The 15,548-nt window shown below is 38.6% G+C and overlaps 2 protein-coding genes across 3 annotated transcripts in view; one reads left to right on the forward strand and one right to left on the reverse strand.

Annotated features, from left to right (window-relative positions):
- The window catches only part of eif2ak4 (eukaryotic translation initiation factor 2 alpha kinase 4), a 47,375-nt gene extending 40,782 nt beyond the window's left edge, over nucleotides 1-6,593 (reverse strand). The window contains exons 1-7 of one of the 2 annotated variants that reach the window (XM_058398689.1): nucleotides 5,905-6,217; nucleotides 5,543-5,658; nucleotides 4,090-4,192; nucleotides 2,366-2,539; nucleotides 2,033-2,113; nucleotides 475-617; nucleotides 189-289 (exon numbers count right to left, since the gene is read on the reverse strand). In XM_058398689.1, coding sequence (XP_058254672.1) covers nucleotides 189-289; nucleotides 475-617; nucleotides 2,033-2,113; nucleotides 2,366-2,539; nucleotides 4,090-4,192; nucleotides 5,543-5,658; nucleotides 5,905-6,003 — 817 coding nt within the window. In that variant the 5' untranslated portion in view covers nucleotides 6,004-6,217. The other variant, XM_058398688.1, reaches the window with a different exon arrangement.
- A 4,263-nt stretch (nucleotides 6,594-10,856) lies between these two features.
- On the forward strand, nucleotides 10,857-14,875 carry LOC131359567 (actin, alpha skeletal muscle 2-like). The gene is made up of 9 exons (XM_058399525.1): nucleotides 10,857-11,013; nucleotides 12,079-12,226; nucleotides 12,341-12,469; nucleotides 12,601-12,711; nucleotides 12,822-12,906; nucleotides 13,382-13,543; nucleotides 13,883-14,074; nucleotides 14,229-14,410; nucleotides 14,653-14,875. Exons 2-9 carry the CDS (start codon nucleotides 12,098-12,100, stop codon nucleotides 14,794-14,796), a joined length of 1,134 nt encoding a protein of 377 aa, XP_058255508.1. The 5' UTR covers nucleotides 10,857-11,013; nucleotides 12,079-12,097; the 3' UTR covers nucleotides 14,797-14,875.
- The last annotated feature ends 673 nt before the right edge of the window (nucleotides 14,876-15,548 follow it).

Raw genomic sequence — 15,548 nt, forward strand, 5'->3', positions numbered from 1 at the left:
ACCACTGCATGTAGACATGAAAATCTCACTGGATTAACAAACTACAGTAGTATCAATTGGAACCTATTTATTTCTGTGACACAAGGTTCAGTGTCTTCATGTATGAGAATTTTGCACCCTTAAAACTGGGTCACGTTAAGATCCACCAATTTGGCGAAAAGAATCGATAAGACATTGAGAAATCTTACCTATACATTTTCCTCTGTGAACCAGGAGCTCACCCATGGCACTGTTGCTGAAGTGCAGAACTTCATGAGGACTTGGATTATCTTCGCTGTACGTGTCTCGCCTTATCAGTGAACATCCGTACAGGGAATTCAGATGGGAATTTATCAGGTTCATACGATAAAAATAGTGACAGTCAGTAATTAAACTGGCAGATGATAAATGCTTCTCAGAAAGTTATATCCATATTTAGTCAGCCTGAGTGTTAAAAAAAGAAAGAAAAAAAGAAAAAAGGCCTCTTGCCCACACCTGTGTCTGCTGCTGGAAGTGGTGCGCCGTCTGCTCGAAGCTCCTTTTCTGTTCTCTGGTGTCTCAGTGGGAGGTACAGGGGAACTGACGCTGCCCGATGTTGGGCTTCCTGCAGTCGGCTGAGCCTCGCTCTCCAAACGCTCCTAAAAGAGGAACAAGTTCAGCTGTCAGCGCCACGTTCCACGGGTAGATAGAATGGTCTTGCAGTTTTGTTTTTCTTTTCATTCAAGCAAGTTTAACAATCAGAGAAATAATACAAACTTTTTCATATTGGCTCTTTCTTACTGACTTTTGTCAAACAAAAGTTTTCATTTGTTTCTTAACAGTCAAGTCTGGGTTTAAACACCCCAAGAGAAAATACAAAAGGTCTTATAGTAGAAATGTTCGTCAACTCCTGGGTGAATTTCTGTCACAAACGCAACATGAGGCACGATTTTGCTAGACACCCCGGCTCTCTCTGGGAATTCATTACACACACACAAAGCATCTGGACATCATTAATTTTTCAGTGAGAGCTTACAAATATTAAATATAAATATATTTATATTTGTTTAACAATGTATGGTTCTAAATTCGTCAGAAATTATTCACATACACTCAACAACCACTTTATTAACACCTGTCCACCTGTTTATGCAATTATTCAAATAGCAGCAGCACATCATGCAAAATAATGCAAATAATATTGAAGAGCTTCTGTTAAAATGTTCACATCAAACATCCACAGATGCTCATTCAACCAAATGGTCCAATCAGCCAATCATGTGGCAGCAGTGCAGTGCATCAAATCATGCAGATACAGGTCAAGAACTTCAGTTCATGTTCACATCAGACATCAATATAGAGAAAAGTGTGATCTTTGTATCTTTAACAGCGGCATGCTTGCGGGTTCCACTGCACTGGTCTGAATTTTTAGAAGCAGAAGCTGATCTCACACAAATGTACCATGCTGCTGCCACATAACTGGCCAACTGGATGATGTGAATGAATATGTAGATATACAAAAAAAAAAAATACCAAGTGATAAGTGATGAATTATGAGGGAATGACAAGCGAATAAGTAGCGTGCTTTGTTACGGTCATGCTAAAGCAGTAGTCTATATACTAACATTAGCTGCAGCCCAAATGACATACTACAGACTGTGCACTATGCACTGTACAGTCTAGTGTGTGAATGTTAGACAGCTGGCATCTTAGCAAATGGAACACTAATGTTTTTTTTTGTAACTAACCGGAAGCACAAAATGATGCCAAATCCATGTACCAGAATATGATGAATTTCGCATAGCGTGGGCTAAATTTAAAAGACATTTGTAGGATGTCTTGTCCACCAGAGTGTTGTGTAAAATTTAGTGCCAGGTAGCTCCGCCCCTCTTCCGCTCTTAAAGCAAAGCTGTGAGTGTTGAGTGCATGAAGTGTCCAACATTCCGGGTGCACCATCTGGGTACTTGGAGTGCACTTCTTGTTGGAACACAATACTAACACTATGTGCAAGTACGCAATTTGGGACGCCTCTTTTGACATGCTGAATAACAGGATGCACAGAACAAAATCTTACCAACTTAGCCATCTCTTTCTTCCTCTTCTCCTCTCGCTTCTCCTCTTCTCGTCTCTGGATTTCAGCAAGTATCTCATTTTGCTGTGGAGATATTGGAATGCAGTCAGCAAACAATAGAACATGGTAAAGCAAAAGCACATTTCTTTTCGTGAGCTGTGCATGGGGACTTGCATGAACAGAGCTTGTAACAGAACATCTCTGTTACAATAGCTACTGTACACAATACATGATAAGAAAACAGTCAGTGCAATGTCCTGAAAGAAAAACATGGTACATACAGTAAGGCAGCGTTACGGTTTATTAAGCAGGAATAACAATGTATAAATCATGTACCATTTTCTCTTCCTGCCTGCGGCGCTGATCGATCCTCTGCTGTTCCTCGAGGGCCAAGCGCTCCTGCTGCCGCCGGTGATTCTTCAGCATCTCCTCATGGAAGGAGCGAGAAGGTGGAACGTTGTGTTCTGTGAGGAAACCCTGCACAAAGTCTGCTAGCTCATAGATCATCACCTGCAGCAGGAAGGTTCAGAGAGGCAGAGGAAGACAGAATTGAGTAGGCTTATGTCCGGAAGGTATCTATCCAGCAACTGAACCAAATGTTGACCTTCTCTGTGTAATGAAAGCACATACTCATATTGTTTTAGTCAACTATATTAAGCAGTAGGAAGAAAACCTGATCTTTTTTTGCTGTTTACTGGAATTCAGCAACACTAACATCTGACAGGTTTTCCATGACTATCACCTTCCAAGGATGTGCGTGTCTGTGTGTGTAATGCTATGTTCACACATACAAAGCAACCAGTGATCATTCATTTCTTTAAAAGAGAGCTTGCAGCATCCAGCTACATGAGCGTCAGCAACCGTTGTGGATGTGTCCAGTGACGTGGCAAAGTTGAGGAAAGTTTAACTCTGTGTAAATATGGAGTTAATTGGTACAGCGACTACCAATGGGAGTGAAGACAGTAAGTGCATTTGATCCGTGGCAAACAGCACACACTGCTTCTCCTTCATCTTCATATCATCTGATGCAAATATGCACTGCTGAATTTTATACACAAACGCCAATCCTCCCTCCAGAATGTTCTTTTAGTGGCTAGAAAATTATTCATTTTGAACACCAGTTGCCCCACCCACTGATAAATGTTATTACTATGGCAACCAGTAATAGGAACGCCTACTGATGGCTTCATAGTACAATGACTGATGACTTGCAGTGATAAAATCACTGTATGTGTGAACGCAGCTGCACAACACAATCATATAACCTTCTAATTAATTATAGCAAGGCAAATCAAACAGACTAGCCAGCCTTGAATAATATTGTTACATATTAAGAGATATGAAGAGAAAACAGCACGACTTGTAAGCCAAATGTTTGCTGAAATCTTGTTGACTTTTAATCAAGGTCACAGACACGTCCTACATCATAAACGCAGAAGCACTACTGTCGTCACGGTCATCCCCTCATGGGAATTTACAGGCTCGATGATTTCCCTCAGGCCCAGGTCACGGCAAAACAAAGCTTTCCAAAGTGTGTTTCTGTTTTTGGATGTGGTAAACACTGGCTTCAGAAAGCACATAAATCCACTTTTATATTTGAAACCTTTTAGCCTGTTAGGGTTTTTTGGCATTTTGCCCTCATCTTCACCCCTCAACATGTGCTAAAGCTATTCCTGAAGTTTTTAACATAACAGTTCAAGGCATACCAACACTCTGCTGGTGTGCTCAGGCGAGCAATTAATTAATTTATTTATTGTGAACACAGATATTAAAAAAACAGAGTGGTAAAAATGTCAGTAAAATCCAGTAATATCGTTAGCCTATATTAAAGCACTTCACTAGCTCAACATACTTTAATATGTTACTACTTTACTTTAGCCATCACTTTTTAGTCTAGTCAGTCATGTTTCCATGCATAGGGCAAGCACACTACTCACTAATGTTTACAACAAAGGCCTATAAAGACGTTGTTGTGTTTCCTGGTAACAATTCTTGGTTCACACACAAACTTTTCTGCTCATTTCCTCACAGTATTTCTCTCACGCTTTCAACAGTCTCACCTCTCCACATCGCTGCAAGGCCAGTTTGGCCAGCTCACTTTGCAGCTTTTGAAGCTTGTCATTCGAGAGACCTTTGGCATTCTTCAGTTTAAGTTCTGGAGGCCTGAAGCACAAGAGAAAGAGATTTTTTAACTAAAAAAAATAAAATAACTCAAAGTGGCTGGTGTGTAGAAGATTCAAACAGTTTTTTTACAGCACCACAAAACACTGTGTGACTGCTGGGGTTATAATAAGCAGGAAATTTCCAGAACCTGAGGAATACAGATGTGCAGATGATGTTCTGTGTGCCAGGCAAAGTTGCTCTTGCATAAAATTCACATTGGATGCGTCTGTGTTCGATCAACAGAGTATTATAATATACACCAATCAGCCATAACATTAATAGCACTTACAGGTGACAGGAATAATATTCATTACATCAGTACTGCAGCACCTGTCAAGGGCTGGGATATATTAGGCAGCAAGTAAACAGTCAGGTTTCAATGTGTTGCAAGTAGAAAAAAATACAGAAACAAGTAACAAATCAGCACCTGATTCATTAAACACATATTTCAGTTTGAGTTAAACATCATGAAGTTTAGACAACAAGTGTGATTCGAGCTCATGCAGAAAATAAACCGAAACAAACCTGGGTAAAATAGAAGTAATGTTACGCCTAGAAAGAAGATCATTTTTTTAAATGATGAACACAATTTCAGGACTGGATAAAAGAGGACAACATGCAACATCCATTCTTTAACCCTCTACTGCATGCCTTATGAAATAATGGATTTTATAAAGTATTTGCTCACACTTTTTTTCTCGGTGCACAATAAGATATTAAACACTTCTTTTCTGTGCCAAGGAGGTACATCCGAGTTACTTCTGGCATCAACATGCAAAAGCAGCAGAACATTTAACAGAAAAGTAGCTTATTTAAAAGCTACATACTATACAAAACAATCCAGTTACTGTCAATTATCCTTTTAGTGGAGGGTTATTGGCTAGTATTAAAATTCGATATAATGAAAATGGATATTAGCCAAGATTGTGAAAATCTTCAGGATGAGACACACCTATATTTGAAAAATAGGTGTGTAAGGTCATTTTATCAAATATACAAACTCTAAAGCTGTCCTTTATTTTCTACCTTTTACATAGGATATTATAAAAGTGGTGTATGTTATTAATTGGTGTCTGTGTTTGTAATATTAACGTGGGCTGGAAGTAATGTGGCAAAGTTTCACATTATCCGCTACCGTCCTGCTATCAATGGCTTTTAGACAAGCATCTGATATGAGCAGTGGACATATAAACGTTTCTGATTTCATTTCTGTTTTAATGCACTCTAAGACGAGCGATCTCAAATTGTTTTATGGTGTGATCAACACGCGTAAAGAAAACTAAACACTCAACTTAACACTTAAAACTCAACAGTGAAGACAATGGCAGAGCTGGGTGCATGCAAACTTACACATCAGGATACGTCAATGGACATCTGACCTGCAAGTCTACAGTCACATAACACTCCTGGCCATGGCTCAGACCTTTGGGACGCAGGAACAGGAACACTTCTGGAGGCTGCTTGATCTGAATTTGGGAATAAAAACTGTGTCAAAAATATCCAGTTCACCACAGGATACGTCATACACCAAAGACGCCATGGGTTTCTCATGAAAGGTAATAAACTGTACTGCTCCTTGTTGCTGAGTGATATCTTTCAGCTGGGAAGGTGAATATAATGCACATTTTTAAAATTAATAATAATAATAATAATAATAAAAAGTTACATCTGATCTTACAGACCAGCGATGTAGCTTTTAAAGCTTCAGTTACCGTAAAAACTTTTTTTCTAAGTATACCACAAGCACTTTCCCAGGTAAAAGAATCATTTCTGGGTGAAACTGCCTGCATCTGGCAACTCATCTTGCACATTTCAGGGTTTTCCCCCCGAGTTTCCCCTCAATAAGCAGCCATTCCTAAGTTCAAGTGGGTGTGTCAAAGTAGGGAAAACACTCCAAGGTGCAAGAAGCAGGAGTACTGAGATCCTTTGCTTTATCACATGATCATGGCTCTGAAAGATGGAGCCAGCTGGACTTTCCTCCTGCTCCATCAATCTGCTCAGATCCCTGACTTTACGTCATCACTCTGCATCACCTTCCACGGATGTTCAGTCCGGATGTCCCGAAAATCATCTCCGAATATTGATGCAAGGGCTTCCAGCTCATTTTCCTGCTGCACTACATAGTCGTCATTTCCATCCGAGGAGTTAGGAAGAGAACCGCTCATTATTCTGTGGCCCTGCACACATATCTCGCGCACGTCTCTTTCAAAACAAAGTGACGGAAACTAAATTCTCACACTAACATATTAACCGTTCTTCCGCAAGGGAGTCAGAGGAATACGCGAACATCCAAAATATTTCAGCTAAAAACTAAGTTAACGTCGCGCAATAAAAACACCACTTGCAAGCTGGCGCGTGAAAGTCGTCACGTCTTTACCGTCGCAGGACTGACGTAACACTCTGAACGTTATTTATTTCCGCAACTTTTTTTCCAGAACAAAGTCCCGCCTTCTGAGCGATGATTGGTTATTAGTTCACACTCACACACAATCCGCCAATCGAAGCCTTTCCAAAAATGGGGTTTCTTGTGGCGAGCGTGTATTATCAACTAATAGCGGCATAGAATGAGGGACTCTCATAGCCAATCCTGAGGCAGTAAATAGGACGTGTTGGCGTAAGGGTTGCCAGGTCCGTATTTTATACACAACTGTATCGCACTACGTCTAAAGTAAATTTTATTGGCTTACATGTCCGCGCTTACATTAAAAACGCACACACACACACGCACACACACACCTGAGACTAGTTCAAAATATTGCAGACGCTTAAATATTTCCGTGAATATTGATTATAATCATCACACTGCTGGTAACACCTAAATTAATTATTTGGCATTTCAGCACTCGGCAGGTTTTAAACGCAAACATGGCAACCCTTCAGACAACTATTTCAAAGACTTTGGTCTAAATTGACGATTTAAGCAGCATGTAAATAACACAAGAGTGGTGAAATGGTTTATAGAGGAGTCTTTAAGTTGTATTAGGAAATATTGTGACTGGATAAAAGTGGACAACATGAAATGCATGCCTTATGAAATAAGAGATTAAAAAATATCACACTTTTTTTTTTTTTTTTTTTTTACTTATCATCAGTAAGATTAATAAGATCTTTTTTTTGTCCAGAGGAGGCACATTTGTTAGTTTTGGGCAACAACATGCAATAGCAGTAATAAATAGAAAAATACATTGATGAGCCATAATTTTTATGAAAGTGATAGATAGATAGATAGATAGATAGATAGATAGATAGATAGATAGATAGATAGATAGATAGATAGGTTGTAAATATATATGTATATATATATATATATATATATATATATGTATATATATATATATATATGTATCAGATATATATATATATATATACATATATATATATATATATATGTATCAGATATTAGCAAAGATTCTGAAAACATTTTTAGTTGATGCAGTTTTTCAGGATGGTGCCATTTTTGGTGCCAGGATGGTTGCCAACAACTTTCAGGACCAAAAATTCAGCTGCATCAAATGTGGGTCAGCTGAGGAAGAGAGGAGTCTTTTAGTTGTTTTAAGAAATATTTAATACCTCATTTCTATTTAATAATCATATTATATATAAAACACTAAAATAATTTTGGTTAAGCCATTATTTGTTTCCTATGTTAAATTTATTAATACAATTAAATAGGTTTTCTCAAATGTGAATGTGAAATCCAGTGTATTAGTTACTGACACTGGCAATGCCCTGATTTTATGACCGGTCATAAGCCGAGAAAGTAGCTGAGCATTAAAAAGAGTCAAGTTACCCACACCTTGTTTGGTTATAATTCAGTAAATAATTGCCACACAAATATGCATTACTACTCTGACTACATTAGCGTCATTTTACCACATTTAAATACCTTGATTGTAGATGTGTTATGGATTAAGCCTACGGTGTAGTGTGTCTGTCCCTGGCATGCATGAAATTTATTCACCATCTGTTATTCTCTTGTACAGGTCTGTTACATGCTGATAATATCAGTCACTATTTGTTGAGACATCTCTGTTGGTTATAAACTCTATTTAATTTCTGTTATATCATATTATCTGTCTCATATCTCTGCTTACAAAGCCAATGTCCCAAACATTAGAGTTACATGAGTCCACATATTAAAAAAAATTTCATTTCTGTCCTACTTATTATCTTCGCCTTCTTCCTTTTCTATTTATATATTATTATAACAGTACACAGTGGCTTAGTGGATAATGCCATCTCATAGGTCCAGAGTCCCCAGTTTGGTGCTAAGCTCGGGTTATTGTCTGTTTCTATTTTCCTGTGTCTGCCTGGGTTTCCTTCTGGTTCTCTGGATTTATTTAGCAAGCATGTAAGCAATCAAATTGGGGATGGAACATGACTATTAAACTTACGACTTTTATAGTTTCATAACGATACACCAATGTGTTTGTAAAATCTTAACACACAATTCAATACCTTAACACACAATTCAAAATGGCCAACATCCAAAATGGTTGCAATAGTAAAGTTATATATAATTAGATTCAGTATTCCTCATTAAATTTAAAGATAATACTTCCATAATTTTAGCAGAAGCAGTACAATGGTTATAAGCAAAATTAATTTCAGATCTCATGACCAGTAGGTGGCACTGTTCCAAGAGTGCTCATTAACCCTTCCACATTTGACTAAGTCACACTTCCACATTTGACCCAGTCACAGGTTTTTCCATACATCAGTAAGTCCGCAAGCTAACCCATGCTAGAATGACCCAAAAACAAGCATCAGCCCCCCGGGCCACGGTAAAATGGTCCGGTATCAAACGGGTCCATGGTACAAAAAAGGTCCCACAGGACATGGCTGTTATAACATGCACCTAGTTTGGTGTCAAAATGCCAAAGCATTCATTTTGGCATGTTTACCACATATTCACTGACACGTTATACGCGAAAGGTTTGGTCTGTCAAAAACCTTTGAATTAACTTAGGGGTTTCATTGTCTGAAGGTGATTGTTGTTGTGTGAAGATGAACTGAATAAACAGTCCTGGAGGAGTGCACAAATGTAAGTTTTTCAAAAAAAATTTTAAATGGGGATTTTATATGATATAGAGATATGAGTTTTTGTTCATCGTAAGGCAAGAATTCCACTGAGATAAGACACTTGAGTCTGTGACAAACGCTTTAAATGTTTAAAAGCAATCTTCGTAAAGAATCAATCAGTAAAAACATAATTCATCCCTGTTGGGTCACATCTTCCCAGTTCTCCCATCCCTCAGATCTCTTACGGTTTAATCGATCAGTTTCAGGGAGAAAAATCATGTAAAAACATATAAATGCATAATAACAGTAGTAATAATAATAATAATAATAATAATAATAATAATAATAATAATAATAATAGTGCTTTGCGCTTGAAACCCATATATAAATACATTTATATATCATATATATATATAAAATAGATAATTAAAAAATTATTTTGAGTCATATAGAGCCAAAGTCCTGCATTAAAAGGAAGCTCTTAAGCTTATACCTAAAAGAGGACACAGTCATCAGGCAGCATGTGCCATAAAGTAAGACTCTAATGTCTGAAAGCACTTGTACCTATTTTACATTTCATTTGGGGAGTAACAAAAAAGACCTGCATCTGATAACCTGTTCGTTCTGCTTGGTTTCTAGTCTAAAAGTTATGAACTGAATTGGATTAATTTGATATTGAAGGTAATCTGCTATAAAATTGCAGTGTATTAATAAGATCACAATAATGCATTACACTTTTTATATGTGCACCAAACAGAAAACAAATAGATTTTTTATTATCCAAAAACCAGCTTGCTCGTTTTTTTTAATCCAGAATCTCATTACAGGAAATATTTTAAGCAGAGGTAGTTGGCAAACTTAGCACATTTATTCAGCATAGCACTACAGAGACATATGCTAATTGGGGCTGTAAAGGTCAACACAAATAAGGAGCCCTGCTCTCACTCTCACTTCAGCAGTATCTCCCTACACCTGCTTCCCACCATAACCCTAAAAGGAGAGATTTCAACCAATCAGAGTTTTACTACCATACAGCCAAGCCAATCAGGAAGCAGGTGAGCAGGAGAAAGCCAAATGGAATCACCCCCCTCCGAACCAGCTGTTATCCACGTTTGGGGCTCCAGACTACATACCAGTCAGCCAACTTACTGACATATACAGTTTCCCGTCTTAGTGGGAGGCCAATGTTTGAATGCTCATCATAAGTTGCCCCCAGTTACCCTGAAACTTAATAAAGTACTTCATTATTAAATGAATGATTGAGATAAAAAAAGGGAACAACTTTTATTTTTTTATTTAAATATTGATGAATATGAATATTGTTTCAGATACATACCATGAGAATTCAGATCTATCATTCTCACACTATAATTATACAATAAAATGCTCACACTATTACAAACAGACTACACTTATAATGTTTACACTATTATTTGACAAAATTCTACTTCCCAGAGCACAAGATTCGACGCATAGAAGAAACGTTAAAGCATATGCAGTTAAAGTATCTGCAGTGAAAGCATTTCATGTCTATCATCCATTTTAGTTTTATGTCTGGCAGAGCTGCTCTTTCCAAGGAAATGCTGCTCCATTTGGGAAGGATCCAGTTGCTTCATCTGATCAAGATAGATACATTGACTGACGGGGAGGGCCTGGCTCTCTTTTTTCAAAAGCTCTTATTTGGGCTTCTGCAAACTCGAAGCTCCACCCCAGATCCCTGTGCCTGAGTCTTATTTAAGGGGAGCTGTCTCACTGATCACTTTGTCCCAGTGGAAGCATCAGTCCCGCGACACAACTTGGTGAGTGCTTGATACCAATGGTCTATGTAGAAGACAGTAAGGGTTGCAGTAATATAGTCAAAATCTAGTGAATAATTTTAATTAATCAGTGGGAAGGGGAGTGTTTTCTAATTAAATTAATTTCTAGATGGCTCAAAGGTGCAATGGTGTAGGAAGTAATAGTCAGAAATTACTAAAGCTTTATTTAATTAGGACTGAGAAATACATTGGATAGATTGTGTGTAACAAAATTCGAGCTCAAACCTAACAGCTTAGAAGTCAGTAAGTTGTTAAGAGTTTAGACTTATTGAGTTACTTGACAAAAACAGAGTGTGCATAAATTGTGCTGTCATGATACATTTAGATAGTACAGTACAGCATGTCATGAATGAAGCCATTCGGAATTGAGGGGACAGAGGCCATGACATCAAGCAGAGTGTTAAAATGTGATGACAGCTGTTGAACTGGCACCAAGCTCAGATAAGAAGCAGCATGACAGAAGAAACACTAGAGGCCCAACATACAAGGGGGACAGACCTTAAAATAGACTTTGAGGCTTTAGCGTGGCCCCTTTTTTGGCTTTACATTGAGAGGCTAAATATCTTGAAGCACTTGGGAATGGGGATACAGTTTCATTAATCTTTCAGGAAGGTGTGAGGGGTGAGGGGTGAAGAACCAGTAGTTGAGGGAGAAAGCAAGGGTCAACAAGTTCATTAGTTTGATTTGTTTTTAAGATTTTGGTCTCTGCAATAGTTTGATGAGATCATTTCAGATATGGCATACTATTATTTTGAGTATCCATAGTTTGATGTAAAACTAACTCAAATCCAAAACTTAAGTTAAACATAACTCATCTTCTGTTAAATTCTGCTTTAAGAATTAAGTAGGTAACACAGAAACATTTCCACTCGCACAAGTACAGTTTCTAATTTCTTCATCTCTTCAAGACAGACCCGTGTTTTTTTGCTTTATGTATTTGGGCTTCAGCGAACTCCATGCTCCACGCTTGACCCCCTAGTAGAGTGATTACGTTTACTCGGAAAGCATTTGTCCCGGTCATAAATATGTCATCTCTTTCTTCCACAGACCATCTCAGAAACCAACCATGTGTGACGACGAAGAGACTACCGCCCTTGTGTGCGACAACGGCTCTGGCTTGGTCAAGGCTGGATTTGCCGGTGATGACGCTCCCCGTGCTGTCTTTCCTTCCATTGTTGGAAGACCCCGCCACCAGGTACACCACCTTCCCTCATCAAAAATGTTTCACAAATCTTCAGCTGAATAGTTCAATACATTCATACTCTTGGTTATTTGGTTACCTTTAAATTGAACCCTCTTTCTCCCACAGGGTGTGATGGTCGGTATGGGTCAGAAGGACAGCTACGTTGGTGATGAGGCCCAGAGCAAGAGAGGTATCCTGACCCTCAAGTACCCCATTGAGCATGGCATCATTACCAACTGGGACGATATGGAGAAGGTGGGTGACCAGATCCTGACCTTTACTCTTCCCTAATAGATACCACTTTATCTTTAGACTTAGGGTATCCTAAAAAGCAATATCATATGTCAGATTGCATCAGTGGAATCCTGTTTGTTAATTCTCCTCAGATCTGGCACCACACCTTCTACAATGAGCTCCGTGTGGCCCCTGAGGAGCACCCCACCCTGCTCACTGAGGCCCCCCTCAACCCCAAGGCCAACAGGGAGAAGATGACCCAGGTACTTACACCTCCTTGGGCACTTATCAACTCATAAGCATTTAGGTGCTTACATGAGCACTTTTGTTTTTTAAATCTGACATTAACACGTTTTTAAATCTGCATTTCTAGATCATGTTTGAGACCTTCAACGTCCCAGCCATGTATGTGGCCATCCAGGCTGTCCTGTCCCTGTACGCCTCCGGTCGTACCACTGGTCAGTATAAGTAGTAATGCAGTTTCACTCTACAGTTCTCTATAAGTGAAAGTTACTAAAAAAAAGCTGAAGTCAAACATCTATCTAGTCAGTTCCAGGCATATACTTAACTGATCCTTGATAACAATTTAGTCTTCAAAATGATTCATTATGTAAACATAGACCATATTCTTATGACTCTGTAGAGACAAACTGAGATATTCATAGATTAGTGAGCTCTCATTGTACTATTGCTATTGAGAACATTTTATTCGTTACTTACAACAATTAAACATGCACTGCAATTTATTTAGCAGGCAGCAAGACAATTGAGCAGTACATTGTATAGGATTAGCAATAATCCCTAATGTCCTGGAGTGAAAGCTCCACCTGTGCTCACTGATGTCAGCAGCATGTATCATTTAAGATGTGCTACATTTTCTGAGGGACTTTGGCGTGACAGAAGGCATGTGTGACTGAAATCTGCCACCTGCAGGTATTGTGCTGGACTCCGGTGATGGTGTTACCCACAACGTGCCCATCTATGAGGGTTATGCTCTCCCCCATGCCATCATGCGTCTGGATCTGGCCGGTCGTGACTTGACTGACTACCTGATGAAGATCCTGACTGAGAGAGGCTACTCTTTTGTCACAACTGGTAAGTTGTGATGTTTTTAATTTATCACACTTTTTAGAGAGTCACTAAAAAAAAAAAAACTAAAAAAAAAAAAAACTTTTGGAAGCTAAGAGCCCTAAAGGACTCTAAGGATCTACTGGTTAAACTGCTGTAGTGTAGGATTTTCGTAACAGTTGTACATTTTGTCATACAGTAATTTCTTGGTAGTCCCCATGAGGGAACCATTAAAGGAACCTTACCTAACTATCCACAGAACCATTTTTAAGAATGTACTGATTATATTGCTCATGTTTAATGTAGTGATTTTTGTTTGTGTTGTGCGTTTGACTCGCTCATAATTTTGAAACTTGTCCTTCTTAGCTGAGCGTGAGATCGTGCGTGACATCAAGGAGAAGCTGTGCTATGTGGCTCTGGACTTCGAGAACGAGATGGCTACTGCTGCTTCCTCCTCCTCCCTGGAGAAGAGCTATGAGCTTCCCGATGGTCAGGTCATCACCATTGGTAACGAGCGTTTCCGTTGCCCAGAGACCCTCTTCCAGCCTTCTTTCATTGGTGAGCTGTGCTTCTAGATATTAACATGGTGGTAATTTTTTTTCCAGTTTAGAGTAAGAAAAATGTAAAATAGATGGCCAGTTACAATTTTATCCATCAATTCTACTCATGTACTTACTGCTTTTTTATCAAACAAAATCTTATTAAACCACAGGTATGGAGTCTGCTGGTATCCATGAGACCGCTTACAACAGCATCATGAAGTGCGATATTGACATCCGCAAGGACCTGTACGCCAACAATGTCCTGTCTGGTGGTACCACCATGTACCCTGGTATTGCTGACCGTATGCAGAAGGAGATCACTGCTCTGGCCCCCAGCACCATGAAGATTAAGGTAAGAAGGAGTTATTTTATCTAAGGATGGAAATTCCTAAGTCAAAAATGTTGTTTCTAGCAATTATTAGCATAAATGGTATTAGTGACCAGGGAGCTTTATGAACAATATAAAGATTTGTGATACCTTCTCCTCACTACCGCATAGTGTGTCAAATCTGAGTACTTTAATGTCAGGGGAGTTTAATGATCAAATGTACTTGAGCATCAGGGTAAACTCAACAAATTTTCCTCTTCCTCTAGATCATTGCTCCCCCTGAGCGTAAGTACTCCGTCTGGATCGGTGGCTCCATCCTGGCTTCCCTGTCCACCTTCCAGCAGATGTGGATCACCAAGCAGGAGTACGATGAGGCCGGCCCATCCATTGTCCACAGGAAGTGCTTCTAAATCAGCACTCCCATTTGTACTGTCTCTTTTACTGTATATACATGTTATGTTGTAATAAATGTGGATCAGTATGACAGTGTCTTTGTCTCCACTTCTTGTTTTTTATTTCAAATGCAATATCTATCATTGGACATACTGCTACAATCCAATATACTTACATATACATATTGTACATTTTTCAAGCCATAAACAATTTAAAGTCGGTAGTAGTAAAATATCTAAAATTGAAACTCTTGATGCCTTCAGGTTGCCTATTACAACATATCTGGGTGCAGTATAGTTGGACTACAAGTACAAGTAGATCAAGTATGCCAACCAAAAGAGAATTTTCAGTGAAACGATCTCCCCTCCTGTAGAAAATCAGTTTATCCATTTTCTACAAAGTCAAAATATAATATGAACATAAAATGGCATTGATTTCACAGCAACACAGTGTTGCTCTTCGTGGTTCAGTCACTAATCTCAGCTTCCTCTTTAATGTAAGATTCATAACTGAACATAAGGTAACCATTCACAAGATTGAATCTATTTTCAAAATAAATGTGAAAAGTGTACACTACTTTATTTACAGTATTAGTAAAAATGACAAGAAAGCTTTACAAAAGAAGACGATGTCTGCCTCAAATCACACCCTGACCTCATTCACCAAGCAACCAAAAAAACAAGAAATGGAGAAAACATATCTTAGACTAACAAACAACAGCTTTATTCTTATGATAATAGAAACTACATTGCCAAATACAAAGTGTATG

The sequence above is a fragment of the Hemibagrus wyckioides genome, linkage group LG09 (assembly GCF_019097595.1).
Source record: "Hemibagrus wyckioides isolate EC202008001 linkage group LG09, SWU_Hwy_1.0, whole genome shotgun sequence".
In the NCBI taxonomy this organism is placed as follows: Eukaryota; Metazoa; Chordata; class Actinopteri; order Siluriformes; family Bagridae; genus Hemibagrus; species Hemibagrus wyckioides.

What these genes read in the sequence shown, in the direction of transcription:
- LOC131359567 (XM_058399525.1), top strand. Translation starts at nt 12,098, where the DNA reads ATGTGTGACGACGAAGAGACTACCGCCCTTGTGTGCGACAACGGCTCT. An exon ending in ACAGGGAGAAGATGACCCAG is followed by an intron (nt 12,712 to 12,821) that starts GTACTTACACCT and finishes CTGCATTTCTAG; the next exon opens with ATCATGTTTGAGACCTTCAA. An exon ending in CGCCTCCGGTCGTACCACTG is followed by an intron (nt 12,907 to 13,381) that starts GTCAGTATAAGT and finishes TGCCACCTGCAG; the next exon opens with GTATTGTGCTGGACTCCGGT.